This window comes from Aspergillus multicolor, assembly GCF_047715735.1.
Source record: "Aspergillus multicolor strain CBS 133.54 unplaced genomic scaffold BDW74scaffold_46, whole genome shotgun sequence".
NCBI lineage: Eukaryota > Fungi > Ascomycota > Eurotiomycetes > Eurotiales > Aspergillaceae > Aspergillus > Aspergillus multicolor.
Genome location: NW_027395997.1, coordinates 144190 through 169226, shown reverse-complemented (window position 1 = coordinate 169226; position 25037 = coordinate 144190). Strand labels below are relative to the sequence as shown.

The window sequence follows — 25037 nt, the reverse complement described above, 5'->3', positions numbered from 1 at the left end:
CTATACGGTACCCATACTTTGGATGCAAACAGAGCAAACACAAAGCTTGTACTCCGTGGAAGTGTTACTGTAGACCGGTCCTTGTGAAATCGTACACTGCGCTTCTTTTCTGGCCGCCTCGCAAAGCTCTATAAACCGCAAGAACACCTTCGTTTTCATTATTCAATCATAATCACGGTCCTTTACGACTCAAATGGCAGGCACCCACGATTCCACCTCGTTGGAGGAAATCCTATGGCGATCCCCGTCCCACGTCCAGATGATGGGTGGATATCTCCATTCGAACAACAGTAGGGATCTCCCTCACTGAAATTCCGTCTGTCGATTGATGCAATTAATCTTCTTCCGTGGCTAGTCCTATTCTACTTCGCCGAATCTCCTTTCTTTGACGCAACCTCGAACAATGCCTCGTTAGCAATCCAGGCAAACTACAATGAAGCATTCCGTCACTTCGTGGAGACAAGAGAAGCCTTCGAGGGCCGGTTGAAGACTATGCAGGGCCTGGAGTTCATGGTTGGCTATGACCCATTGCAAGCTGCAGCGGGAGCAAATGCCCAGTTTGCGCATGAACCGTCCAACGTGTGGGTGATTCGGAAACAGACGCGGCGGAAGCGCTCTGGCTTTGAGGACGAGGTCGTGGTTCTGGCCACATTCTTTGTAGTCGGAGACTGCATTTACATGGCTCCTTCGGTGTCGAGCGTCATTGGAAACAGGATTGTATGTCTTGGTGCCCCGGGCGCTCCCTGGTCAGCCATTATGGCTAGAACTAACCTTGCATATTGTTAGCTCTCCGCAGTGACCTCTCTCACGAGCTTACTCAAGACTGCGTCAATTTTGCCCAAATTCACCCCATCGCATGGGCACACATACCTTCCACCAGCGCCCAAGTCAACGGATGCTAGTCAGCCTGGCGTACAGTCGCAAACAAGCAAAGAGAACACACCAATGCCCGATGCTGAGGCTACAAATAAAACACAGTCCCTCACTGGGCCACAAGCCGGTAGCGGCTCAACCAATCACGACATACGCTCCCTAGCAGACTCATTCAATCTTGTAGCCCGATATGGAGATGAGTATATGGACGAGAGTCCGCTGATGGGAGAGCCGGGATCCTTTATTCTGTCCAGGGCTGGTGACGCAGATCGCGGCGCAGTATCGAAGCAGCAACAACCTCTTAGTACAACCGTACCAGGGCGAGTTGGGACGCCGCAAGCCAAGGCTGATACGCCGGGCAAATCGTCGGACAAGGGCAGTTCTGCAGAGGAACCTAAGCTGCGGAAAAAGAAGAGCAAACCGGCGAGTTAGTTTTGAGCATCTTTGAGTCAGTTATACCCATTGCCAATCAAAACCTGCGCTCAAGGTAAGCGAAGTATATCTCGTGATATGTAGCCATGCATTACCGCATAAATAGGGAGATAGGCAATCATTGTAATGAACGCTCGCGATGTTCTGAAAAGCCCCTCCATGACTCATCTTACTGTATCTGCCTGTCTAAATCAACTCGAGGAATTCGCCGCCCTATGTATAACGTCACCCACTACTATAAAGACAAGCGCACGCCCCCAATTCTCAAGTTATTGGACCCTTTCTCAAGCCCGAAACTTGATTGAATTCAATTCGCCAAAATGGCAACCACCGAAACGAAACGTCCCGTGGTCTGTGTCTTGTAAGTCGCGGAAAAGAAGCGTTACCCCTCCCCCGCATGCAATGTTCTACCTCGACTCACTTTCCTTCTACGATCTACCCCAATATTAAGAATCCCCACACTCCAAGACCTTTATGAATCCCATTAGAACGAGGATTAGAAACTAACAATGTCTACAGCTGCGGCTCCGTCGAAGGCACAAACCCCGCACACATGGAAACCGCCCGACGCCTTGCCCAGATCTTCCACGAGAACAACATCCAGCTCGTCTACGGCGGCGGCACAAAGGGCCTGATGGGCGAGATCGCACGCACCCTCGTCTCGCTTTCCGGCCCCGAATCCGTACACGGCATTATCCCGCGCGCCCTGGTGAGCATTGAACCAGGGTACAAGAACGGCAACAGCGGCACACCATCAACATCGTCCGCGTCCGCCGGGGGCAGCGGCAAAGAAGCCGAGCGGGTTGTCGGCGAGAGCCAGGATGGCAGCGTTTCGTCCTCGGAGTACGGGCTGACGACGATCGTGGCGGACATGCACACGCGGAAACGGCTGATGGCGGAGAAGGTGCGTGAGGGAGGTCCAGGGAGTGGATTTGTTGCGCTGGCTGGGGGGTTCGGCACGATTGAAGAGGTTATGGAGATGACGACATGGAATCAGCTGGGGATTCACCACTTGGGAGTTGTGCTGTTGAATGTTGCGGGGTATTGGGATGGGTTGCTGGAGTGGGTGAGGAATTCGGTCAGGGAGGGGTATGTGTCTAAGGAGAATGGGAGTATTCTGGTGGAGGCTAAGACTGTGGAAGAGGTTTGGCCGAAGCTGGTGCAGTATCAGGTTAGTGAAGGGAGGTATCAGTTGAAGTGGGAGGATGAATAGATTGAGACAGGCGTGTCTGTGGCGCTTCAGAGTACTTTTATAAAGGATTAGCGCTGTAGAGCTTCCAAATTAGCTATGGTCTAGACAGCTTCGACACGGATAATGACATGACAATGGCATCAATCAAATTCTGTCGTATTATCTCTCCTACCATGAGCATGGCATTTTCATGGCTAGGACGTAAATTCTATCTATGAATCGACCTCCATCGTTTCATCGTCCTTCGTCTCACTCGCGTCTGACTTGTCCAGGGCTTCAAAGAGCGGTAGAAGCTGCTGTCCTTCATAGAGCTTGAAGCTCTCAACCTTCCCGGTATCCGCAAGTCCCACCACACCGACGGACGTGTTGTCCACTGTCAGCTCCTTATCCTGGGATAGGGTCTCCTTCAAAGCCCGCAGTCCATGAGTGATGAGCTCGTCCCGGCTGGACTCTTCAAGTTCGTCAAGGTTGCGTTCCAGGTAGGTTCGGGCCATCTGGGATCGTGCTCCAATAGCGCAGGCGAGCATCTCCTGGGTCATACCAGAAGGCTGGAACTCGAAAAGATGGGGACCGGCTTCATCAACTCCAGCGACCAGCAGGCCAACACCATATGGCCGCTTTCCGTATTGTTGCGTGTTTGTTTGAGCACGGTCGGCGATCTGAGAAACAATACGGTTTACGGGCAGGGGGCGGCCGTAGGTCATTCGGGAGCCGAGGCATTGTTGCTTCATATAATTGGAGAGAACGCGGGCGTCTGACGCTAGACCGGCAATGGCGACGCCCATGTGCGAATCAACTTCGATAATCTTCTTCTGATATGAGGAGAGTTCTTCGGCATTTCTCTAGAGACGCAATTGGACATTAGATGTTGTCCTTCTTGGCAGTGGTGATGATTACGAGAGCTGATGGGCTTCCGTACCTTGAGGCCAACCAGTACGGCGTGTGTCTTATTGACCAGCCCGACCACGACGGAACCCTGCTTCACTGCCTCCTGCGCATACTCTACCTGGAATATCCGGCCTTGCGGCGAGCTTCATTCGGGCAAAAGAGTTAGTATTCCAGCTCGCGAAAGCATGAATGGGGAGCTCATACAAGGTGACCGCATCGTTGTCGTAGTTGTTCCTGAACATCGTGAAGGCTTGGGTAGGACGGGATCAAGTTCGAAAGGCAGTATTCAACGATCCCCTGTGGTGGAAGAGCTAACCGGCACAAATGGATAGGAAAGTTGATGAAAAGACTAAAGCGAGACAGCAGGCAGACGGCAACTGACGCAAAACATGGAGGTCTAAACGGAGCTCCACGAAGGGTGGTGGTAAGCCTAGCCGCCTCAGGCGCCAAGCCTCAGCTGCCGCCCCGAGTCTAACATCAGTTCCAAGCCCAACGTCACCCGCATTCGTTCGTTGATTCATCTATCGATCACAGAGACTGCTTGAGGCTCTGTCATTATCCTCTACAAATCTGGAGCCATCTCCCAGTTCCTTCTGATCTGCGCAACCAACCTCTTACGATATCTGCCCCGCCGCCTGAAGCTTGAGCTTGACGCAACTGCGTCTCCGCAATCATGACGGCTGGACTCAAAACAATCATCGCTCTCTCCTTCGTACGGTGACCTCTGTCACTGCTTGAAGCTAGCTGCTAACTTCCAGAATACATGCAGGTCCTTGCGGTTGGCTTTCTACTCGTCATCCTCTCATCGGCTCTCTGGCACAACTTCCTGCCGCTGACCGTTGTTGCGACCTACGTTATTGCGCCGCTCCCGAACTGGATATGCTCGCGATGTGCAAACCCCGACGATTTTATGGACAGTTCTGGCAATGCTGTTGCTGACTTTGGCCGATTTTTGACCGGATTCCTGGTACTCATGGGTATTGGTACGTTGACCTACCCGAGACAATGAGGTTTTGTCAGCCAGAGAGTGCTTCGCGCATACTCACACTGTGTACTTCTTATACTACCCCGAACTGCGCTAAACTGTTCATTTTACAGCTCTTCCGGCAGTCCTCGCGCATAGTGGTGCCATCCAAGTGCCTGCGATGATCATGTCCATCCTCGGAGGTCTGTTAATTTACGGAACGATTATCAGCTTTTCCATGTTTTTCCAGGAACAAGAGGAGTTTTGAGGTTGATCATTCGTATCCAATGGATGGGTGATGCTTCAATACCAGAGCACTCAGCCCGTGTTTGGGCAGGCGATCCCCGTCCCGTCTCGCAAATCCACAGGGCTCTGACTTGTTATTTCCACGTTTGAATGAATATCTGTTTTCTCGACGTATGCTGGGAGTTCTTGATGTGGGCTTGATATGACATTCCGTCCATGATGCATGCTGTTATTCGGCGATATGATAATTTGATGTACTATAGCCATTCGGCGACTATATATAGATATTGCAAACAGGATATTGCGGTCGCAATGTTTGCCAATTGTCTTGGGATCATTGAAAGAAAGTCCTCTCGTCGTTGGTGCTATCCTTTCAGCATCTATATGACACATTCACGTGACCATGCGCTTTCCTATTTGGTTCGCGTCGTATCAATCATCATGCGACCAGCCGATAATCGAGATTGCCAACAGAATTAGCCCTGAAATCATGTGCTTATGACTGTTATGCAGCTAGGTGTAGGGAGCTTTGAAGATGAATATCTGGTCTGGTGCTATTGCGCTTGATGATCAATCGCGACTGCGAGGTAGGTGTTTCGCGCCGGTTCCAGCCCACTCGCTAAATATACGCAGATTTACAGCTTATTGATCAATCCGATAGTTGGCAATCGGATATACACAAGAGCTCTACTTTGTGCTTCAGTTCCTACGTGAACCCGGCTCTCATACCTCTTTACGCGCGCGTCGGACCGAACCTCGAACTCCATACAAGTAATCCGGAAACCTCGCGATGGCTCAGAATTAAATTGCTGGAAAATTTATGGCTGGAGGAGGATGACTGGGACCGTTTCCAAACAATACAGTGTCCAGTCGGTTTCCTTCTGGATCTCAATGGAGCCACACGGCCAAGGGTGTCGGGGCCTTCAACCACCAACCTGTTGGTATATGGTATTCTGTCAACCTCTACCTCTTATCAACGGCCGCCGACGCCGCCTGTGTCGTCTTCAACTGAAGCCGCAGAACTCGAGTCCAGCACCGTCAAACAAGAACTAAGGATATATGCTACGCCAATCTCGGGGTCCCTTATCACAAGGGCACATGCACTTCCAGATCGTGACGACACCGAGGTCATTGCCGGTTATGAACAGTTTGCCCAATTCCTTCCGGATATCCACTCCCCTAGTCCCAAGCGCAAGCGTGTTGAAACACTATTTGCATCAGTGGCGCAGCATCATAAGCGAGTACGGCACAAGGGAGGCGAGGCTGTATCCCAGCTGATGGCCCAGAGCGCTTTACAGCCCTCACAGCAGCTGCAGGGATATAGGGTTAAAAGAGAATCAGAAGATCCAAGCCTCCCGGTATTGAGCAAGATCACTTCAATCCGGCCCAGGTCTGTCTCGATCAGTTCGAAACTGAATCCGAACAAGCCAGCGGAACATCGCCCCGAGAATTCCCGTCCTAGCAGCAGTTGGGGGTGTGCAAGCCAACTCTCCTCCAGAAGGGCTACACCAGTACTAGGGTCGTCAACGGAAGTCCCCACACGCAGAGAGAGTGTTTTATCCGCTGCCTTACCAACCTCCGAAGGCAAGGAGACTCTGTCGGACACCAAGTCAGCGGAAAATATCATCGCCGATAACAAAAACACCATAACTCGTACTATTTTGACGTGTATGCGGTTATATGGGTTCAACCGCACAGCGCGCCCTCTATCTTCCAAAAATCTCTCTCATAGTGACATAATCCCTTCTCACACTGAAGGAAGGGACACACAGATGCCCGCTGACAGCATGCCTTTGACTACTTCGAACCCGAGCACTGATGAAGACGAATTCAAAGCTATGTATCACGCGACGTACCGTGCTTCAACTTTTGCGCTGAGGAAATATCTGAAGGAACCGTCGGTTGACGGGGATGGCTGTAGACCCAAACCATCCATTCTGGAGAAAGGGAAGGCAATGACATATATTGATGGATTTCTAAAGCTATTTTGTGAGGAAGAGCATTGAACTGGCTGGACCAGGCTACGAGGCCATGATGTTACGAAGTATATAGGCTATCTGCATGAAGAGGGGTTAGAGACTCTTGGTATAATAATCTTTGATATGAGCATGATGATACAATATTCGCATGGAATTAGATCTAATTATGAAGAGCTCATAAAACATCATGTTCATGGCTGAAGCATGCGGCACTTCATTGTATACTCCGGAGCTATATTTTCCGAGCCGAGCAGCTGCCCGGCAGCTGCCCGGCAGCTGCATCGTCATCTCACCTCCGAGTACAGCCAAAGCATACAATCGACGACGATCACGAGCCTAACAAACACTCTCCTACTCTGACGACATCTAACTGCTACACCAACCGCAGCAAGTTGAACTTCCACGATGGACGGCTCTGAGAATCGGTTATTCCGCTTCTCCAAACCAGAATGGCTCAACAACTCCACGGTGCGCAATGCGGGCGTCTACACATCAGGCGCACTTGTAAGTAATTATCTAGCTCCCATCCTACACCACATCATAGCACCGGCTACTTGACTCCATAACTAACTATAGGACCTAGTTCTCCCTCGGGTTCTTCTTTCTTATCGACGCCGCGGCCTTCTCACACAGCACCCGCAATGCTTCAACCGTGCACGTCAAATTCGTTGATTGGATACCAGGAATCTGCTCCGCGCTTGGAATGCTTGTGATCAACTCGATTGAGAAGTCGCGATTGCAAGCCGACAGCTTCAGCTACAGTGGGAATGGCGTTGCGTGGAAGGCGCGGTTTGTCTTGTTCCTTGGGTTCGCGTTGCTTGCTGGTGGTTTGGCGGGTAGTGTGGTAGGTTCTATATCCGATCTTCCTTGGGGGGGCCTTCTGTGCCTGGTCCTGTGCTTAGTCGGTTTACTAATTGTGTCTTTCTGTTAGACGGTCATGGTTCTCAAGTACCTTATGCCAAATTATCCGCTGCCGACGCTATATTTTGGGATTGCGAATGTTATTTCTAATGGCCTGGTGATGCTGAGGTGAGTTGAGCAATGAACAGATGATTTGATGCATTTATTAACTCAAGCAGTTCGGTTGTTCTTTGGATCTCTCAGAACATTGAAGACGACTACACCTATAACCTCGCGCTGTAGATGCTGTAGCTACGAGCATTGTGATGTTGATGAGTCCTGTTTGATATATTACTTTGGGATGTTTTATTCACTCTCGAACGATATGTGTGTACTGCACTTTATGCTACTCGGTCTTTGTACTACCCAACACGTTTTATTTGATGATCGGCGTATCCGGATTGTGATGCTTGCTTATTCTATTATCTCTATATTTGGTCTCGTCGAGTGTGCTTTTGAGTGCGCCGTGTTGATATTTATTCCTGACTGTTCTGGATTCGTACTCCGTAGCGTAGCATTTATCATGAAGCCGCAGGCAAGAAAAAAGCGGCTTACCCGCTGCGATACGTAGCTGAGGTCTCCGCTGTACGTAGATGGTCATATTGCATGCGCATACCATGTATGCGCACCGGTGCAGGTGTAGTAGCACGTCGAATAACGGTGACTCCTATAGTGGTGGCCTGTCCCGTACACTAAATTAGGCAGCCTCGGAGTAAGATGACAAAGGGTGCCGCGAGTGAGACCGCGAAAAGCCTCTGCCTGTCCGATACACAAACGTGACTGGCCTGCTGGAGAGAAGTTTGAGGGTATCATTAGGGTTTGGTTCCTTGCAGCGCGGGGTGGCGACTAGGCTGACGGGGCGGCATGCGCTCTCAGTTTATCCATGATCGCGTCAATGGCCTCCATGTCTCCGGCATCCACCTTTTCACTGGAATAACCCTCTGGAAGATGCTTGACCAACTCATTGGTGCCTGGCTGGTAGTTGCGGACGGCGGAGGAAAGAGCGTAAACAGCCTTCTTACGGGCCGCAGGGTTGGGGTCTTTCGTAGACATGGAAACAAGGGTTGGAATGGCATTCATGACAATAAGCTATTCAAAATACTGTTAGCTCTTTCGAGTTCAGGTGAGAATTAGATGAAGAATACCTTATCCTGTGCCTTTTCATTATTCTGCACAGCCGTCCCAATACACCACGCCGCCATGCGCCTCATATCCGCCTCCTCGTGCTGCAGCAACTCAACGAGCGGCGTCCACAGACCTAGTGGCTCTAAGTTATTCGCATTATCGATACCCTCAACGAGCTGTTCGAAGTTGTCAAAAGCGATCAGCTTGTTCTCGAGATCAACCTCGTCCGAGCGCAAAGCCTCCATAGCAGCTTTCATCAGATCGGCGTCGGAGGGGCCGCCAAAGAGCGCGCTGAGCATCTCCGGTGTGAGATTGTTGCGGGGGGCTTGGGTAGCATTGCCGTCAGAGGACTGCTGGCTTGCTGCTGAGTTCTGGATTCCCCATTTGAGGAGGTTATTCATGTTCGGGTCCATCGTGGCTGCGGTGTTCTCTGGTGTTCTCTGGTCGATAGGCGTGGGTGTGAATCAATGTGATTCTTGCCGACTATGTATATCTGAAGCAATTTTTAGATTGAGAATTACTGAGCAGTATATATGGGTAGAGATAGTTATGTCTCGAGTCAGGCAAAAAAGGCGGGCGAGGGCACGGATGAAACCAAAAAATCGTTCTCGTTGGATCCAGACGCTTCACGCTTCAGCGATGACTTTCCACCTTGTTCTACGCTAAGGAGGCTTCCAAGTGGGCACACAGGGAACGATCAATTGCTCGGTATGCGCTGTACTGCTGGATATAACGCCGAGAGCTGGAGCTCTATCAGATACTGCTTACTTGCAATTTACCTAGGGCGTTGACATCCGTGCTTCCATCTTTTTTTAGTGGTTTCATGTCCATATCTTTGTTACCCCGCCATGCTCGAGCCCCGCGATGCTGTCATACACCTCGTTCATGCGGCTTAATATGGGCTAGGCTCGAACTGCGAAGCACAAATTTGGTATCTTGCTGCGATCAATAATACTATTCGGCATTCCAAAGTCATCATCAACCTACCCTGTTGTCGTCTGCGTCGCTACAATGACATTGTAGGACTCGCTCTATTCTGAGAAGACGGTAAGCTACGGGCGGGCATCAATACAAGCTCGAATGTATCTGGACTTGAATCTCCATGATAAAGAGATACTAGACAGCTACCTAGGCTAGGTATAGTCATTTACCTAGTAGCGTGATACTGACGGGTTTCAGGCACAGCGTTTCCCGATTAGGGCGAGGGGTAGGAATCTGGAAGCCTGGATGCCCTTTAGCATTGGAATTCGGGGAAAGCGAGTCGTCATCGTGCTTACAAGCATTAGTAGAGGGCGATAATAACAGAACGAATAAGAGGAGAGACCCTGTTCTCTGGAAACTGGAACACGCCGGGCTGAACCATGCTGGCGGCCTTGGATTTCACCCTCTGCCCCACGAGGATTCATCATCGCTCGAGGCCATCTCAGTTTACAATCGTTCTGCCTGAGAGGCAACACTCGGGTGACGGTATAAAAGAATCCATTGAGCTTAAATCGCCGTAGCAGTGTATCTGCGTATTCGTTTTCCCTGAAGAATAACGTGGTGGCGGTGACAAGGACTAGACGAGACTAAGCCCCGTTGGCGCCTAAGAGACTAGACTAAGTCTACTACAGCCCCTTTCCAGTCCTTCTGTCCTGTTCGAACCTCCGTGTCGAGCTGCTGCTCTGCTGACTACTCCGCTACCGCTACGCTCCCACCGACCACGACCAAACTCTCGACTCCCTCCCCTTCTCTCCTCCACTTTCTCCCCAAACAACAATCAACTTCTCGCTTTAACCATCATCCCATCTCTTCTCCTCCTCCCTCCCTTCCTGTCATCCTTCTCATTTCTTTTCTCTCTTTGTTCTTCGTAGTTCGATTCTTAATCTACCCCTAGACATCATGGAAGGTAACGTTTCTGCCACGCAACGCCTTGCTTCCTCGCTTGCTCCCTCCCCCTCCCTCCCCTCCACACCCTTTGTCTGCCAGCTTTGCGCTAACTTGTCCGTCCTTGGCTGTCTACAGAGGAAGTTGCTGCTCTCGTTATTGACAATGGGTATGTCTTGACTGTGTTTTGATGGCATTACGATGTCAGATTGTCCTCCGTTGTCCCTGAACATCCGCCTGGTCTCGCCGCTGGTCGCAATGGCCTGCCGTCGCCAGTATCTTGGTTCAATATTGTCGTTGATCTATGGCAAGGATTGTTCAACATGATTAGCACGACAATTCTGCGTCGAAATGCATGCTTAAGTGCGGTATGCTGACTTGGGGTTCCCTAGTTCGGGTATGTGCAAGGCCGGTTTCGCCGGTGACGATGCCCCCCGTGCCGTTTTCCGTAAGTCGCCCCTCAATTCTCCTATATACAGCCCCTTCTTTCCTTGGTGGTCCTGTCACCCCTGTTACCCTCCTCGGTGCAATGTGTCCACTGTGCTCTTGGCACAACAGTGGGCACATAGAGGGCGGTGAAACATCCCACTGTATCCCGCGATTGTATGTTGAGTACAAGAATTGTGAGCTAACTATGTTGCTAAGCTTCCATTGTCGGTCGTCCCCGTCACCATGGGTAAACCTCTCCAAGTACTCCCTATTAGCCCGGCTGTGGCCGCTGACGCTTGAAACAGTATCATGATTGGTATGGGTCAGAAGGACTCGTACGTTGGTGATGAGGCACAGTCCAAGCGTGGTATCCTCACGCTCAGATATCCCATCGAGCACGGTGTTGTGACAAACTGGGATGACATGGAGAAGATTTGGCACCACACATTCTACAACGAGCTCCGTGTCGCTCCCGAGGAGCACCCGGTTCTCTTGACCGAAGCCCCCATCAACCCCAAGTCCAACCGTGAGAAGATGACCCAGATCGTCTTCGAGACCTTCAACGCCCCCGCCTTCTACGTCTCCATCCAGGCCGTTCTGTCTCTGTACGCCTCCGGTCGTACCACCGGTATCGTTCTGGACTCCGGTGATGGTGTTACTCACGTCGTCCCCATCTACGAGGGTTTCGCTCTCCCCCACGCCATCTCCCGTGTCGACATGGCTGGTCGTGACCTGACGGACTACCTGATGAAGATCTTGGCCGAGCGCGGATACACCTTCTCCACTACCGCTGAGCGTGAAATTGTCCGTGACATCAAGGAGAAGCTCTGCTACGTCGCCCTCGACTTTGAGCAGGAGATCCAGACCGCTTCTCAGAGCTCCAGCCTTGAGAAGTCCTACGAGCTGCCCGATGGACAGGTCATCACCATTGGCAATGAGCGCTTCCGTGCTCCTGAAGCCCTCTTCCAGCCTAGCGTCCTTGGTCTGGAAAGCGGTGGTATCCACGTCACCACTTTCAACTCCATCATGAAGTGCGATGTCGACGTCCGTAAGGATCTGTACGGCAACATCGTTATGGTATGTGGTCTCCATTCTATCCCATTGAATTGGTCGGCGCTAACAATTTAATAGTCTGGTGGTACCACCATGTACCCCGGTATCTCCGACCGTATGCAGAAGGAAATCACTGCCCTTGCCCCCTCATCCATGAAGGTCAAGATCATTGCTCCTCCTGAGCGTAAATACTCCGTCTGGATCGGTGGTTCCATCCTGGCTTCCCTGTCTACCTTCCAACAGATGTGGATCTCCAAGCAGGAGTACGATGAGAGCGGTCCTTCGATCGTCCACCGCAAGTGCTTCTAAGGTATGCATCGCGTCACTCTCAGCAGGGTGTTCTTGGTCTAATAGTTACAGCTCTTGCGTTGTATCTGGTCGTTGTCGCGTATTTCCTATTGTATTAAAAGATCAAACGAGACAAACGGTGGCCCACAGACCGTCTCACACTCGCACTAGGAGGAAGAACGCCTGAAAAAGGAACTTTGATTTTAGCTGTGGAATAGAGTCGGTTTGTTTGAGGACGCTTGTCACTCGGCGCAGGGAGCAGATTCGAAAAGCAGCTTGTGAAGACCGAAGGCAAGAAAAGTCGATGGATACTGTACATGGGTTCTATTGCCAGGTGGTGGAAGCTTCCTCTCATATAGTTGAATCCTTGTTTGAATCTGGTTGTTTCATATTTGTTGGACATCTTTCTTCCCCTCGAACGTTCTTTTTCAAGCACGGCTGCAGAGAATGTTGATTTCCTGTGGAGCTGACTAGCGCGCCTTTATCACCCTTGTCCTTGTTTTGTTCTTCTATTCTCATTTGACCCGTTCCTCCTTCCTACTCTTGACCTGCGACATTCTCTACCCAGCGCGTTACCAACAGCGAACTTGATATCAGTATAGTATGACAAAGTAGTCTAACCAAAATAAATCTTAGTACAGTTGCGCCATGCTAAGCTAAGCTAATCTGTGTGCAACAATAGAACCGTGCAGTCACAATTCTCCATAGATCGTAAGAAGTATGTGCTCGCCACATGGACTCAGTACGGAGCTTCGGCTAGATCCTCTGTTCAATCGGGACTACGCCCTTCTTAGGCTACGCTTAACTTAATATTATAATTCCTTTATGTTTATCTCATAGTGCTTGGCAAGTCGCTATTGTAATTCAAGCATATAAGCCATGGTTCATGGCGTGGTCATAACTTACCATTTTTTGTGATTCGTTCAAGTTTAGAACCGAGAATATTCATGCATGACTTCCCATCTCTACGCCTAAACTCCGATAGTACAAGTCGGCATATCGTACTGTAATAACGCCGTACTGTATCTGATAAGTTCAAAGTCCAATCTCTGAAGCCAACGCACGCAGCATGGTGGGAAGAGTAGAATCATAAATCAAGCAGTGATATGTAGTTGTAACGCACGTAATGTCATAAGCATGAATATAAACATAAGCCATCCTTTTGTCTTTTCATAAACCCCAATGTATGCACAGATAGAGAGTACTTCAAAGTTGCCAAAACCCTAACCCCGACATCGGAGCATCTAAGCATCCCAGCTCTCAAGGCCAGAAACAACACATTCCTCTCCGCCCTCAGCCTTGACCTTGAGCTCACCGACCTGGTAAACAGTTTCACCTTCCTTCTCAAGAATCTCCTTGACGGCATTCTCGGAGCCCTTTCCGACGACAATGACCATGCCAACACCGCAGTTGAAAGCACGGGTCATCTCGTGGGCGGAGACGTTGCCATTCTTCTTGAGCCATGAGAAAACAGGTGGGAGTGTCCATGTCTTGGCATCAATGTGTGCCGTGAGGGTGGGGGGTAGCATGCGGGGGACGTTGTCGACGAGACCACCGCCGGTAATGTGGGCGAGACCCTTGATGTTGGATTGGGTGGCGGAAAGAGCTTTGAGGAGGGACTTGACGTAGATGCGGGTTGGTGTGAGGAGGGCTCGGCCGAGGGTGAGTGGTTCGTTCGACGCGGTAGAAGGGGAGGAAGAGGGCATGGTGAAGGGAGCGGAATCGCTGTAGCTCAGCCCGGAGCGCTCGACAATTTTGCGGACAAGGGAGTAGCCGTTTGAGTGGGGACCCGAAGAAGCCAGGGCGAGGAGGACATCACCGTCCTTCATGGCTGATGTGTCGGGGAGGATAGTGCGGGCGTTGGGGCCGGATGTGTTGATTGCACCGACGGCAGCACCGACGGCGTCGTAGGTGTCATCGATAAAGAGACCGGGCATCTCGGCGGTTTCACCACCGATAAGGGCGCATCCGGCTTGTATGCAGCCTTCTGCGACGCCAGTGACAAAAGCCGCGGCGGTCTCAACATCGAGCTTGCCGCAGGAGTAGCAGTCGAGGAAGAAGAGAGGCTCTGCGCCCTGGACAACGAGGTCATTGACGTTCATGGCGACGAGGTCAATACCGACGGTGTTGTGGATGCCTGCGGCATGGGCAATCTTGAGCTTGGTTCCGACACCGTCAATGGCTCCGATAAGGGTAGGGGACTCCGGGTGGTAGGCAGAGTTGGCTGCGGCGAGAGAGAAGAGACCGCCGAAGCCGCCAATGACGGCGTCGGTTCCGGGACGCTTGGTCTTTGCAACGCTGCTCTTGATTTTGTGAACGAGATCGTTACCGGCGTCGATAGAGACTCCGGCTGAGGCGTAAGTTAGGGACTGCTGGGCCTCGCGCTGGCGGAAGGCACGGTGAGCAATGTCCTTGCGGTAGAAGACGTCTTCGAAGTGGATCGTTTCGATACCGGCATAGCTCTTGCGCAGTGCCTCTTCGAGGCTGGATGCGGTAGCGGTAGCTGCAATCACACGGCCACCGGCAGTTTGCAGCTCGTCTCCTGCAAGGTTGGTTCCGGCGTGGAAGATCAAAGTACCCTCTGGGGTTGGGTCCAACGTGATCTTCTTGCCCTTGGCGTACGACCCAGGGTAGCCGCCTGCAACGGCGATGACAGTGGTAGAGAAGTTGGGCTTGATTTTGATGGAAACGCCGTCAAGCCAGTGTTCTGTGCAGGCCACCATGATCTCGGCCAGATCGGTTTCGTCGCTCAAGAGAGGAAGGAGAGTCTGCGTTTCTGGGTCGCCACCACGGACGTTGTATTCAAGAACTTTAGGACCGTTCTTGGTCATCATAAGGCCGGTGAAAAGGATACCAACAAAGGGGAATCCTTATATACATTAGCAATACACTTAGTAAAGGAAGTCTCACTGGTGAGCACATACCTTCTCTTCTCATCCCATCGATCGATGGCTGCACAATCGTACGGTCGATCTCTTCAAGGACCTGCTTTGATGAGATGGGAGTAGGAGCGTAGCAGCCCATACCTCCTGTGTTGGGTCCCTGGTCTCCGTCGAATATGCGCTTGTGATCTTGCGCAGCGGGAAGGGACTTGATGCTGTAGCCGTCACTGAAAGTCAGAACACTAAGCTCATCACCCTCAAGATATTCCTCAATGACTACTTCATTTCCCGCATCACCAAACTGGCGATCGAGCATCATTTCACGGAGCGCCTGGTGAGCCTCCTCCTTCGACGTCGGAATGATGACTCCCTTTCCACCAGCCAGTCCGTCGGCTTTGATGACAACATTGTGGGATACATTGTCCAAGTATTCGCGAGCCTTTTCGTATTCTGTGAAGTTCTCGTACGCAGCGGTGGGGATATTTTGGCGTTTCATGAAATCCTTCGAGAAGGCCTTCGAGCCCTCCATGCGCGCCGCGGCTTTTGATGGACCGAAACACCTGATGCCAACTTTACATCCCATTATTATTGTTTCCGGCAAATCAATGGGGCCAGAGACACTTACCGGCCTGGAAATATCCCTGAATTCCAGCCACCAAAGGAGCTTCCGGCCCCGGAACTACCAGGTTGATTTGGTTCTTCTGGGCAAAAGCTACAAGTCCCGGGTAGTCATCTCCCTTCACATTGGCATTTTCAATCTTGCTATGAGCCCCAGCAGCAGTACCACCATTTCCTGGGGCGACATAGACAATGTCGACCCGGGGGGACTGACTCAGTTTCCAGGCTAGAGCGTGTTCACGTCCGCCGTTGCCGACGATGAGGACGCGCAGACGTTCCTGGGCCATTGTCGGGTGTAGAATTCTCGAGATAATCTATTCAAATAGCGCACAATGTTAAAGAAACGTTCAAATATGGTTAGAGAACAGCGCAATAATTGGCAGTGTTTGTCACGGAGAGGGGCATGTGTAGTAGTGCCCCTCCGCCATTGATGCGAAACACTTAGCACTGGCAAGACCCAACAAATGTAAAAAATGCCATATAACTTACCTCGAGAAAAGTCTAGCAGGAGACGAACTGTCAGACAGCAAAAGGATTGGTAAGTGTAAAGACAGAAATCGAGTCGACTCTGTCGAGTAACTTTTTTCTGATCTGCGGACTGCGGGGCTTTTTTCTCCGAAGTCTCCCCGGATTCGGAGCGTAGATTACCGTCATGATACTGTATTATATAATACACGGTGTAGGCGGTGAACATCTGCAGCCAAAAATTTATTGATGGGATTTATTGATAGAGCGCTCTCTTATCACTGCTTCACGCCAGAACCTCGCTCAATTGACCCATTGACACCTTTACCTGGAACTCGGGTCATATGTTTCGGTCCTCCCTGCGGTCTGTAGCAGACCCTCTCCGCGAGCATGTCTGCTTATCTTGCATAGCAAGAGGCCTCGAGGGTCGTGCTCAGGCACGCTCCTTCCATGCCACACTTCTATCGCGTAGTGTATCCGATGGTTCTTCGGATATCACACAGGGTCAACCGCTCGACGACGCTTTCCAAACACTAACGCAGGTATGTGGTCACCTTCGTGCTCCCCGTCCCGATGCACAGACCATGGAAGAGCGTTGAGATGCTGACACTTCTGTTCGATTAGACCCTAAAATCGCAGGAGCAGAGAGAAATTCACACAACAAAAGACGCGCAAAAACCTCCGGTACAGAAGACGAAACCCCAAAAGACGAAACTCCAGCGGCTCCGGAAAACAGCCAAATCGCCCCCAGCGGCTCATCCTGAAACCAGGAAACGCCAAGGGAGACCTAAGAATGAGCATGCCGAGCCACCGAGTCTTAATGCTCAAGTGAAAAATGCGGTCCAAATACTAGATCAAAAGAAGTCAGCAAAGCCTGAACACCCTTCAGCAACATTTAGACAGGGTGTCCGAGGGGGAGAATTCCCCAAACCCCCGACCCTTTTTGGCGGTTCGATAACCAAAAGGCATCGGGGCAGATTGAACTCAAAAGCAGCCGCGGTTAAGCGTGCGTATCTTTTAATAGCCGTATTATGATTTGACTAGAAACTAATTGGCCTACAGCGGTGGACGTGGAAACTCAACCTGTTCCGGAGCTTTCATTTGGTCTGCAAAGGGTCCTTTTTAAGTAAGTGGACACTCGTGTCGTACCATGTAACCAGCGGACTAATGGGACTGTGTTCGACTCTTACAGTCCTGGAGTATATCAGCTTCGCGATCCCCGGTCCCGGGTCTATAATTTCGATCCGTACCTGGGAACCATCATGCCTGTGTCCGAGTTTGACTTTGCGGCCTTGAAAGAATATATTACAAGTTCGAGGGATGACACCTTGCGGAACATAGCAAAAGCGAACAAGAAAAAATACATCGGCTCGTCCTCCAGTATGACAAGCGTCCTGTCGCATTTTCACTATCTACTATCAGCATGGCGCCCAATCAATACGAGCTCACTCTCTCAAGGCTTTCCGGATGAAATGAAAACATTCACCCGTATAATGCGTGCCCCGGCAGCCATGTTCCTACGGTACCAAGATGGTGTTTATGCGATAGATGCCGATAAAGAGTTTGACACAGCCAACATCCTCATGAACCTGGGAAAATCTATGGAGAAGCTTCTCACTCTACCGAAAGAGGAGTTTGAGCGCTATCGAAGATCTCATGAGAACAAGGTCACTCCCGAGGAGGAGTCTAAAACCCCAGAGTCCTATCACTATTCTACTTTGGGGGACTTCATGATGAGATCGCAGCTTGATGCTTACGACCCGCGCCTACCGGGTACAGGAATGTTTGACCTGAAGACACGTGCCGTCGTGTCTATCCGGATGGACGCACGTAATTTTGAACAGGGTATAGGTTATGAAATCCGACAGCGTTTTGGTAAGTTCGAGTCTTACGAACGCGAATATTATGATATGATTCGCTCTGCCTTTCTCAAGTATTCGCTTCAAGTGCGCATTGGGCGCATGGATGGTATCTTTGTGGCGTTCCACAATATTGAGCGGATATTCGGATTTCAGTACGTCAGTCTACCAGAAATGGATGAGACCCTGCACGGCACATCGAACACAGCGCTCGGTGACGCGGAGTTTCGCCTAAGCCTCGAACTCTGGAATAAAGTACTGGACAGAGCCACAAAGAAGTACCCAAAACAGTCCCTTCGTTTTCACTTCGAGGCCAGAGAAGCCACCAATCCATTTATGTACATATTTTTCGAGCCTGTCACCGATGAAGAGATCCACGCTATTCAAACCAGGAACAAGGCCGAAATTGATGCCTACCAGCAACGCGTTCTGAACCTACCCAGCCACGAAGATGAGTATATGGATGAGCAGAACGACGCAGACACTGCTGCCGATGATCAGATTGCTTTCACTACTTCCTTGAATGAGCAGAACCACACAGAACCGATTGCCGAAGATCAGAGTGCTTCTACGACTTCATTGAATGAGCAGAACCGCACAGAAGTCATTGCCGAAGATCAGAGTGATTCTACGACTTCATTGAATGAGCAGAACCACACAGAAGCCATTGCCGAAGATCAGAGTGCTTCTGCGACTTCATTCAATGAGGAGAACTCCGCAGTAACCAATGCCGAAAATACACCGTCAGCGTCTAAATCAGAGGGTGGTTCAATTGAGACGGAGCTCCCTCCAGAAAGTGAAGAGCGTGAGGTGTCCGCCATTGTCCTCACGGTTGTTAATTATTTGAACGGCGAGCAAGTCCACCGCATTGATAAGATGAAGCACGACGACAAGTGGTCACTCAGCTACGAAATGAACATCCTTGAAGGTCCCAAAGTTGCAAGTCTTTACGATGCGTGTGTTCTCCGTCGAAAGAGGATACTCATGGGTACCGAGGATGTATCGGATGAACCCCAGTCGAGGTACCTCAAGACACTGAGAGACCTCGCCAAAAAAGGCCAGAGATTCCGCCAACGGCAGAATGCGATTGATAAGGAAAAGGGCCTAGTTGTTTGGGATGGGGTGAAGCTTTGATACCTCTGCGCAAGGTATCTTCTCCCCGAACAGTCTGTACTATAGATTGATCTTGGATTGTTGCATATATTGTACCTCTGTAATATGACCCTGGCGTTGATGTATGTACTATATTTGATATCCCATGTGATAAGTTGTGTTAGAATTTCAGGCGTTTTGAGGACACCCCCAATTTTCTCTCCAAATTGCGCTGGTTCTCTACAAATTATAGCCGGTGCCCAGTCCATTAATCAACCAAGTTAATCATGGTTCAAGGTCTGCTGTTGACAATTCACAGTATATATACAAATCTGCTGCCTTTATATGTACAACCAGCCCGCAAATATCAACAATACCATGTAAGTAGTAGGTGACAAGTAGTATGCTTAAAACAAATTCCAGTCAGTTCAAATATGAGTTTCGCCCTTTCCAACCCATGATATAATAGCATACATAGCATTAGCATGCAAACAGTATCCATGAGTGCCCAAGGGGTGAATCGGTTCCCCCTAACGGTTGTTGTTCTATATTCATTATCGATTAAGTCGTGCTGAGATGTATAAGGGAACAACGTTATTCGTGTCCCATAGGACGTTCGCACGAGTGCGAGATAATTTGACATGGCCAAGAAAAGAAAGGCAACTGAGTCATGCGTCAAGAGCGCAGAATGCAGTTAAATAGCGAGTGTGTTTGTTGTCTGGATCATTGGTCATTTGTCTGAAAAATGTGTCTGGAAGATGAGAGATAGAAGAGAGATGAGTCGGGGGAGTAAAGGCGAGCGCAGTTGGCGCCATTCAAGGCGCGTGATATACAAGTCTGAAGTGAGGGTATCGAGCGTAAAGAGTAAGATTTCCAAGCATCTGCTTATTGTCAAAAGCGGGCAAAGGAACTGGTGCGAGTGAGTGGCGCCAAAAAGGCTTCAAAGTGGTATAGTGCGAGTATGTTCGAGTAGCGAGTCGACGATTTGGTTTAGATGGTCAGTCATTTAGGCTCATAAATCATTGTTGAGATATCCACAGAGAATGCGGGACAGGTCAGGAGTCTGATATACCGAATGGCTCAATGAAGTTCTCCGAGGTCGAAACGGGGAGGTGACCAATCTAGAGTCGGTGGTCTATCTCCTACACACACCGTCCCGTTCATGGTCTCCATCTTCTTTCGTTCTCTCGAAGAAAGGAAGCCTCTCAGCGTCGAAGAAGCAGCTCCATAAGTGCTTCTTGAGCTTGCACCTGTTCCAGTGCTCGTAGAGACGGTACTCGAACTACGGGCACTGCGAACACTGGTTGTTTTGCTCACTGTGGACGGCATGACAGGGACTGGAAGTGCAGAGCGGGAGTTCGATAGGCTGTAGTCCGATGAAAAGATCTGAGAAGCGACCTCTGAGTTCGCGGATAGGTACGGTGATTTTTGGAGTTCATCGTCCAGGCCGCTCTCCACATCAAGGCTTTGGAATATCTCCAGATGGGGACTCCGGTCTGCTATTGTGGGCTGCGGCGCAGTTTGCGGTGGCGTCCGAAGGCTGGAGTCTCGTACCTCATCCGTAGAAAGTGTCACATCGAGCTTGAGCTGCTCTAGCATGGTCCCAAGGCTAGCAGCGGTTGCCGGTCGTCCGTCGCTTTCGGCATCGTCACCAGCAAAGTCGGTCTCGACCTTGTCGATACCGTCAACCAGATTGAAATTCCTGCAGAGGTATCGACGCAAACGAGAGACTTCTGCGTCCCATTTCGAGTCCAACGACTGCAAGATAGCCTCGACCTGGTCGTCCATGGGAGGTTTAGAGCTCTCAACAGCTGAAAGTGAGCTTGCGGTGGCACGAATATGACCATAAGAACGTGAATGTTTGGCCAATTTGCTATTGACGGATATGTTTTTGACATTCATCGCAGCATGTAGTGACCGGCGTAATGAGCTCGTTGTCGAGGGCTGGGTGTGGTTCAAATCCCGTTTGACATTCGCGATTTCACGGCGTACCTTGTCAAGTGACCGGGCTCTATCCCGGTCCATACACGACAAGCTTAGCAAAGATCGATTCTTCTGTAGCCCGTTAACAAGTACTGTAAACGATTGCAAGTTGATATCGTTGTTTTCACAGTAGACCTCAAGAAGACTGGTATTGCTCTCCAGCACGGAAGCTAAAGTGTTTGCGCCCTGCAACCCGAGTTTCTGGTGTTCAATTCTCAGAACCTTCAGCGAGTTATTTTTCTTCAGGCCAGTCAGAGCCAGGTTGAGACCAATTCCAAACCGCGCTACATCCAGGTGTGCATTATCTCCGCTGATGTCCAAGTCCTCCAAGGTGTCATTCTCTTCGAACATCAATTGCAGTGACTTTGAGGTCTCCGGGCCAGCGTCATAAGGAAGAGATGCCTTTGAGATATCAAGGTATTTCAGTGTACGATTCCGACGCAATGCCTCAACCAGTTTCTGGAACTCCTTCTCCTTCTTGAAATCGATCATCCTCATCGACAAATGAGATGGCGTTTTATCTTGAGCAATGGCATCGCAGAGGTACGCGCAGCCAAGGTCTAGTCGGTTGTCGTTCACGTGGAGATGGAGATCACGGCCATGTTGCAGCGTCGCCAATGAGTGTAAGAAAATAGCCACATCCTGCCCGGTGAGGCCGCATTGATCAAGTCGAATAGTCCGTAAGCACTCAGAACGGTCACTTGCGAGATATGTGGCAATAGCATCAACTGTCTCCCTGTTGACCTGGGTTTGGCTTAGCGAAAGCTCTTCAAGTCGCCAGTTGAACAGGACTTGAGCTGGAATAAGAGGCTCTGGGTCCGAGGTTCTCGAGATGCGTGATAAATCCAGTCTCTTAATTTGGCCGAAGTAACCAAGGTACTGTTGCAGCATATCTGGTTTTATTCGGCCCTGTATACCAGAGATATTGATGGCCTCAAGAGTTGAAACTTGAGCAACGGTTGTTGAAAGAAGCAGGTCAATTTCATGGACAGATAAACCGCAATTTCCTACTTCAAGTGCTCGAAAATGACTACTGCGCTGGGAGGCAGCATCGACGAGATAGTCAAGATCAGAGTCTCCAAGTTTGATCCCATTCAGAACGACCCAGTCAACATTTGTGAGCTCACGCCGACAAACCGGAAAGATAGCTTCTGGGATTCCACAGCCAGGGTCATGGCTGTCACTGTCGGACTTGGGCGTTCTGCTAAGGGTATATGAAAAGTCTAAACGACGAAGCCATTTGCTCTTCAAACTCAGTGCGCGGACCTCGTGTGACAGGACTGACAAATTTTCTTGTCCCGGGATATGAATTTGGGCATCCGCGCGGGTAAGCAGCGCATCTTTATCACTCTCGTTGAGGTCTCGCAGACCTTGGATTGCATCCAAGCTGACTCCGCTAAACGAGATGGACCGAAACGACTCATTATACCTCAATGTTCGCATGAGAGCGATCAATTCCAAGGCCGTATATTTACTTCTTCGAGGCGAAGCGGGGCGGAGCAGTTTGAAACAAGGCGCATCATCGCATTCTGTATCAATAGTGTATCGAATGTTGGAAGTGTCGATGCCATAGCTAGCACAGTGGGCGACTAATGTTCGGTCGAAGCAACCATAGTCCTCATCAAGACACACTGGGGGAAAGTTGTTTTCGTTATTCAGATCACGGGGCACAATAAAGTCATAAGGTTGCTTGAGCCACAGTGGGCGCAGGAATTCCGTCTGTTGTCTAATCCAGTAGGCAATCTCCAACGAGTGGACTGACGCCACGAATATCGAACACGACTTCTGAAGGGGAATACGAAAAGTCAAGTGCAGGCTATCATCCCCCCACTCCATGGACAAACTGGTCAGGTTCATGAGGCCGAAAGAGGCTGTGGTGTCGAGGTCAGTCAGAGACACAGCAGAGCCACGGTTAGTGGTTTTTTGCAAGGAAACGAGATGGAGCTTGTGCATTCCGAGGGCGAGATAACATCCGGTTGGCGACAGCTTGGTGAGCTCGTCCGACGACGCCCGCGTCGGGGACTTGCTTGAAGCCATCTGGATAACCCTGAACATGCGGAAGGTCTCTGGGTCGTAATCGCGCTCGTGTTCCAACATCCTGACTACGCAGTCCAATGCCCTTGGGTCAAAGTGCATAGGAGCGTTACTGCGAGACATTTCAGCCGCAGATCGGATTCCAACCATCCAGAGATTGAGCTCCTGAGGATCCGAGGTTTGCATCTGAATGAATGTGGTTTTTTGCGTCCGTTCATCCATGTAAGCTACCTCTACTGAAGACGAAGGCTTCCCATCGTCGAGCATGTAGACGGCAACAATGCTGTTCAGAGGAATGCCAGAGGAGGCATCGCCCATGGCGGAAAGCTGCGGGTCTTGCAGAGAGCTGATCGAGGCAATTGACTGCCGGTTTCCGGCGGCTCGAGCCATCGACGGGGGGATTGATGGGAATGTTTCCAGGGCTTTATTCAGGCTTTTAAACCGGACGATATGCGTATCTGTTAGAACCAGGTATTGGCTCTTCTTCCTCCATACCCCGCCAGTAATATGGATCTCTCCATGATGTAGGATAATCGAACCGACCCCATTCCCTTCTTCGCTGTCAATCGAACGCCGATTCGGGTCATCATCGTCAAGTGAGTGAAGCGACCGAAGAGAGCCGAAGACCGAATTCCGCCTCTTTTGTAGTGATTTTCGGCGAGTTCGCACACCATCGAGAGCGGGTGAAGTGGTCACCCGGACTGGGGCTGCAGTTACCGGGTCGCGGAGACCCGTGGATGCTCTCGCTGGGCTGGGGTTCCGGCCCCCAAAGAACCCGGAATTGCGCCGCTGCTTCTTTTTCAGAACATTCGTCTCGTGTGTCGTAGATCGGTCAAGCGGGATCGGACCGGGAGTCGATGTAGTCGACAGCGGGCCGAATGAGCCCAAACTCTTTCTTCGCTCTCTCTTTCCCAAGCTTTGCGCCATGACGATGGAAGAGCACGGAAGCTAGAGAAAGAGGAGAGGCAAAGTGTGGTCGAGGGGCTAGGTGGGAAAGTCGGATTGCGTGAGGAGCAATCGTCACATCGAGGCCGCGTGGTGTCGCACTCACTAACAAGCGGAAAGAAAGGTCAGCTGTTACCGGACGACAAGCACTGGCAAGCATTGAATGGACATGATGCAAGGCGAGCTAAGGGGATAGCAATTCGAAGGGTGGAGAAGGGAAGAGACGAAGCAAATCGGGAAGAGCAAGCAGGAGAACCTTGGAAGAGGATAGGTGGAACATACGGCAGCCTTCAGGGAGCCATGGATGAACGATGAAGAACAGCAACAATAATATAGTAAAAGACAGAAAGCTCTGGAAGTTCTCAATTGGAAGAAGAAGAAGGGAAGATGCGAGATTCGAGAAGGCCAGAGGTGTCCCCTGTTCCCCAGCACGTAGTCAAGAGTCAAGACTCTGAGACAACGGCCCAATTAGAAACAGTAGAAGCACAAGGACCTGACCCAAAGATCCCCCGATCTGATGATGTCAATTTGCAATGGCCGACCAAAGGACCAGCTCTCCGAAATTATGACCTGCACGCGAAGCTGGTAGGGAGGCAATTTGACAGCCAGAGCTTTTGAAGTCAAGAGGCTCACCCTCCCTGTCCCATCCAATGCAATGAACATCCCCGAAGCGGGTACGAGCATCCACCGCCGCATTTGTTACACAACCAAGCAATTTACGTCAGTATTTCCCAATCCCCCCTGATTCCTGCTAGGAAGTTGGCTCCTCGTTAACTTCAATAACATTTCGACTCCATGTATTCTCATCATTCGGATTCGACGCCGTTGTTCCAGAATACCGGCTGCTAGTCCTTTAGTCTTTAGCTAGCTGCTGCATGGGCTGCGCAGGAGATCCACTTTCGAGTTGCCTGAATCGCCTCATTT

General features: G+C 50.6%; 11 protein-coding genes across 11 annotated transcripts; 7 read left to right on the top strand and 4 right to left on the bottom strand.

Annotated features, from left to right (window-relative positions):
* Positions 1-6: 6 nt before the first annotated feature.
* med6 (mediator complex subunit MED6) lies at positions 7-1483 on the top strand. The gene is made up of 2 exons (XM_073726066.1): positions 7-717; positions 787-1483. Exons 1-2 carry the CDS (start codon positions 493-495, stop codon positions 1303-1305), a joined length of 744 nt encoding a protein of 247 aa, XP_073578433.1. The 5' UTR covers positions 7-492; the 3' UTR covers positions 1306-1483.
* Positions 1484-1489: 6 nt separating this feature from the next.
* Positions 1490-2719, top strand: BDW74DRAFT_108516 (LOG family protein). Its single transcript, XM_073721714.1, has 2 exons — positions 1490-1666; positions 1825-2719. The coding sequence occupies exons 1-2, from the start codon at positions 1626-1628 to the stop codon at positions 2516-2518; spliced, it is 735 nt and encodes a 244-aa protein (XP_073578432.1). The 5' UTR covers positions 1490-1625; the 3' UTR covers positions 2519-2719.
* pre5 (proteasome core particle subunit alpha 6) lies at positions 2614-3763 on the bottom strand. The gene is made up of 3 exons (XM_073721716.1): positions 3590-3763; positions 3417-3528; positions 2614-3339 (listed from the first exon to the last, which is right to left on the bottom strand). The coding sequence occupies exons 1-3, from the start codon at positions 3625-3627 to the stop codon at positions 2710-2712; spliced, it is 780 nt and encodes a 259-aa protein (XP_073578431.1). The 5' UTR covers positions 3628-3763; the 3' UTR covers positions 2614-2709.
* A 28-nt stretch (positions 3764-3791) lies between these two features.
* BDW74DRAFT_163167 (Vps55 family protein) lies at positions 3792-4998 on the top strand. Its single transcript, XM_073726065.1, has 4 exons — positions 3792-3809; positions 3874-4097; positions 4155-4368; positions 4484-4998. Exons 2-4 carry the CDS (start codon positions 4059-4061, stop codon positions 4615-4617), a joined length of 387 nt encoding a protein of 128 aa, XP_073578430.1. The 5' UTR covers positions 3792-3809; positions 3874-4058; the 3' UTR covers positions 4618-4998.
* On the top strand, positions 4999-6678 carry BDW74DRAFT_163164 (uncharacterized protein). Its single transcript, XM_073726064.1, has 2 exons — positions 4999-5182; positions 5229-6678. Exons 1-2 carry the CDS (start codon positions 5131-5133, stop codon positions 6599-6601), a joined length of 1425 nt encoding a protein of 474 aa, XP_073578429.1. The 5' UTR covers positions 4999-5130; the 3' UTR covers positions 6602-6678.
* A 301-nt stretch (positions 6679-6979) lies between these two features.
* On the top strand, positions 6980-7717 carry BDW74DRAFT_183510 (UPF0220 family protein; the record flags this gene model as incomplete). Its single annotated transcript, XM_073730531.1, has 4 exons — positions 6980-7078; positions 7158-7418; positions 7506-7603; positions 7654-7717. The coding sequence occupies 4 exons, from the start codon at positions 6980-6982 to the stop codon at positions 7715-7717; spliced, it is 522 nt and encodes a 173-aa protein (XP_073578428.1).
* Positions 7718-8182: 465 nt separating this feature from the next.
* fes1 (Hsp70 nucleotide exchange factor FES1) lies at positions 8183-9181 on the bottom strand. The gene is made up of 2 exons (XM_073721717.1): positions 8620-9181; positions 8183-8563 (listed from the first exon to the last, which is right to left on the bottom strand). The coding sequence occupies exons 1-2, from the start codon at positions 9010-9012 to the stop codon at positions 8321-8323; spliced, it is 636 nt and encodes a 211-aa protein (XP_073578427.1). The 5' UTR covers positions 9013-9181; the 3' UTR covers positions 8183-8320.
* A 923-nt stretch (positions 9182-10104) lies between these two features.
* Positions 10105-12936, top strand: act1 (actin). Its single transcript, XM_073726063.1, has 6 exons — positions 10105-10487; positions 10604-10634; positions 10858-10913; positions 11111-11141; positions 11200-11971; positions 12026-12936. The coding sequence occupies exons 1-6, from the start codon at positions 10481-10483 to the stop codon at positions 12254-12256; spliced, it is 1128 nt and encodes a 375-aa protein (XP_073578426.1). The 5' UTR covers positions 10105-10480; the 3' UTR covers positions 12257-12936.
* A 138-nt stretch (positions 12937-13074) lies between these two features.
* Positions 13075-16348, bottom strand: ade1 (bifunctional aminoimidazole ribotide synthase/glycinamide ribotide synthase). The gene is made up of 4 exons (XM_073726062.1): positions 16225-16348; positions 15743-16049; positions 15160-15687; positions 13075-15104 (listed from the first exon to the last, which is right to left on the bottom strand). The coding sequence occupies exons 2-4, from the start codon at positions 16020-16022 to the stop codon at positions 13480-13482; spliced, it is 2433 nt and encodes an 810-aa protein (XP_073578425.1). The 5' UTR covers positions 16023-16049; positions 16225-16348; the 3' UTR covers positions 13075-13479.
* Positions 16349-16479: 131 nt separating this feature from the next.
* BDW74DRAFT_108443 (Pet127 family protein) lies at positions 16480-19405 on the top strand. The gene is made up of 4 exons (XM_073721712.1): positions 16480-16742; positions 16825-17206; positions 17263-17326; positions 17393-19405. Exons 1-4 carry the CDS (start codon positions 16545-16547, stop codon positions 19191-19193), a joined length of 2445 nt encoding a protein of 814 aa, XP_073578424.1. The 5' UTR covers positions 16480-16544; the 3' UTR covers positions 19194-19405.
* Positions 19406-20012: 607 nt separating this feature from the next.
* On the bottom strand, positions 20013-24297 carry BDW74DRAFT_108438 (uncharacterized protein). Its single transcript, XM_073721711.1, has one exon. The coding sequence runs from the start codon at positions 24093-24095 to the stop codon at positions 20232-20234; it is 3864 nt and encodes a 1287-aa protein (XP_073578423.1). The 5' UTR covers positions 24096-24297; the 3' UTR covers positions 20013-20231.
* Positions 24298-25037: the final 740 nt, after the last annotated feature.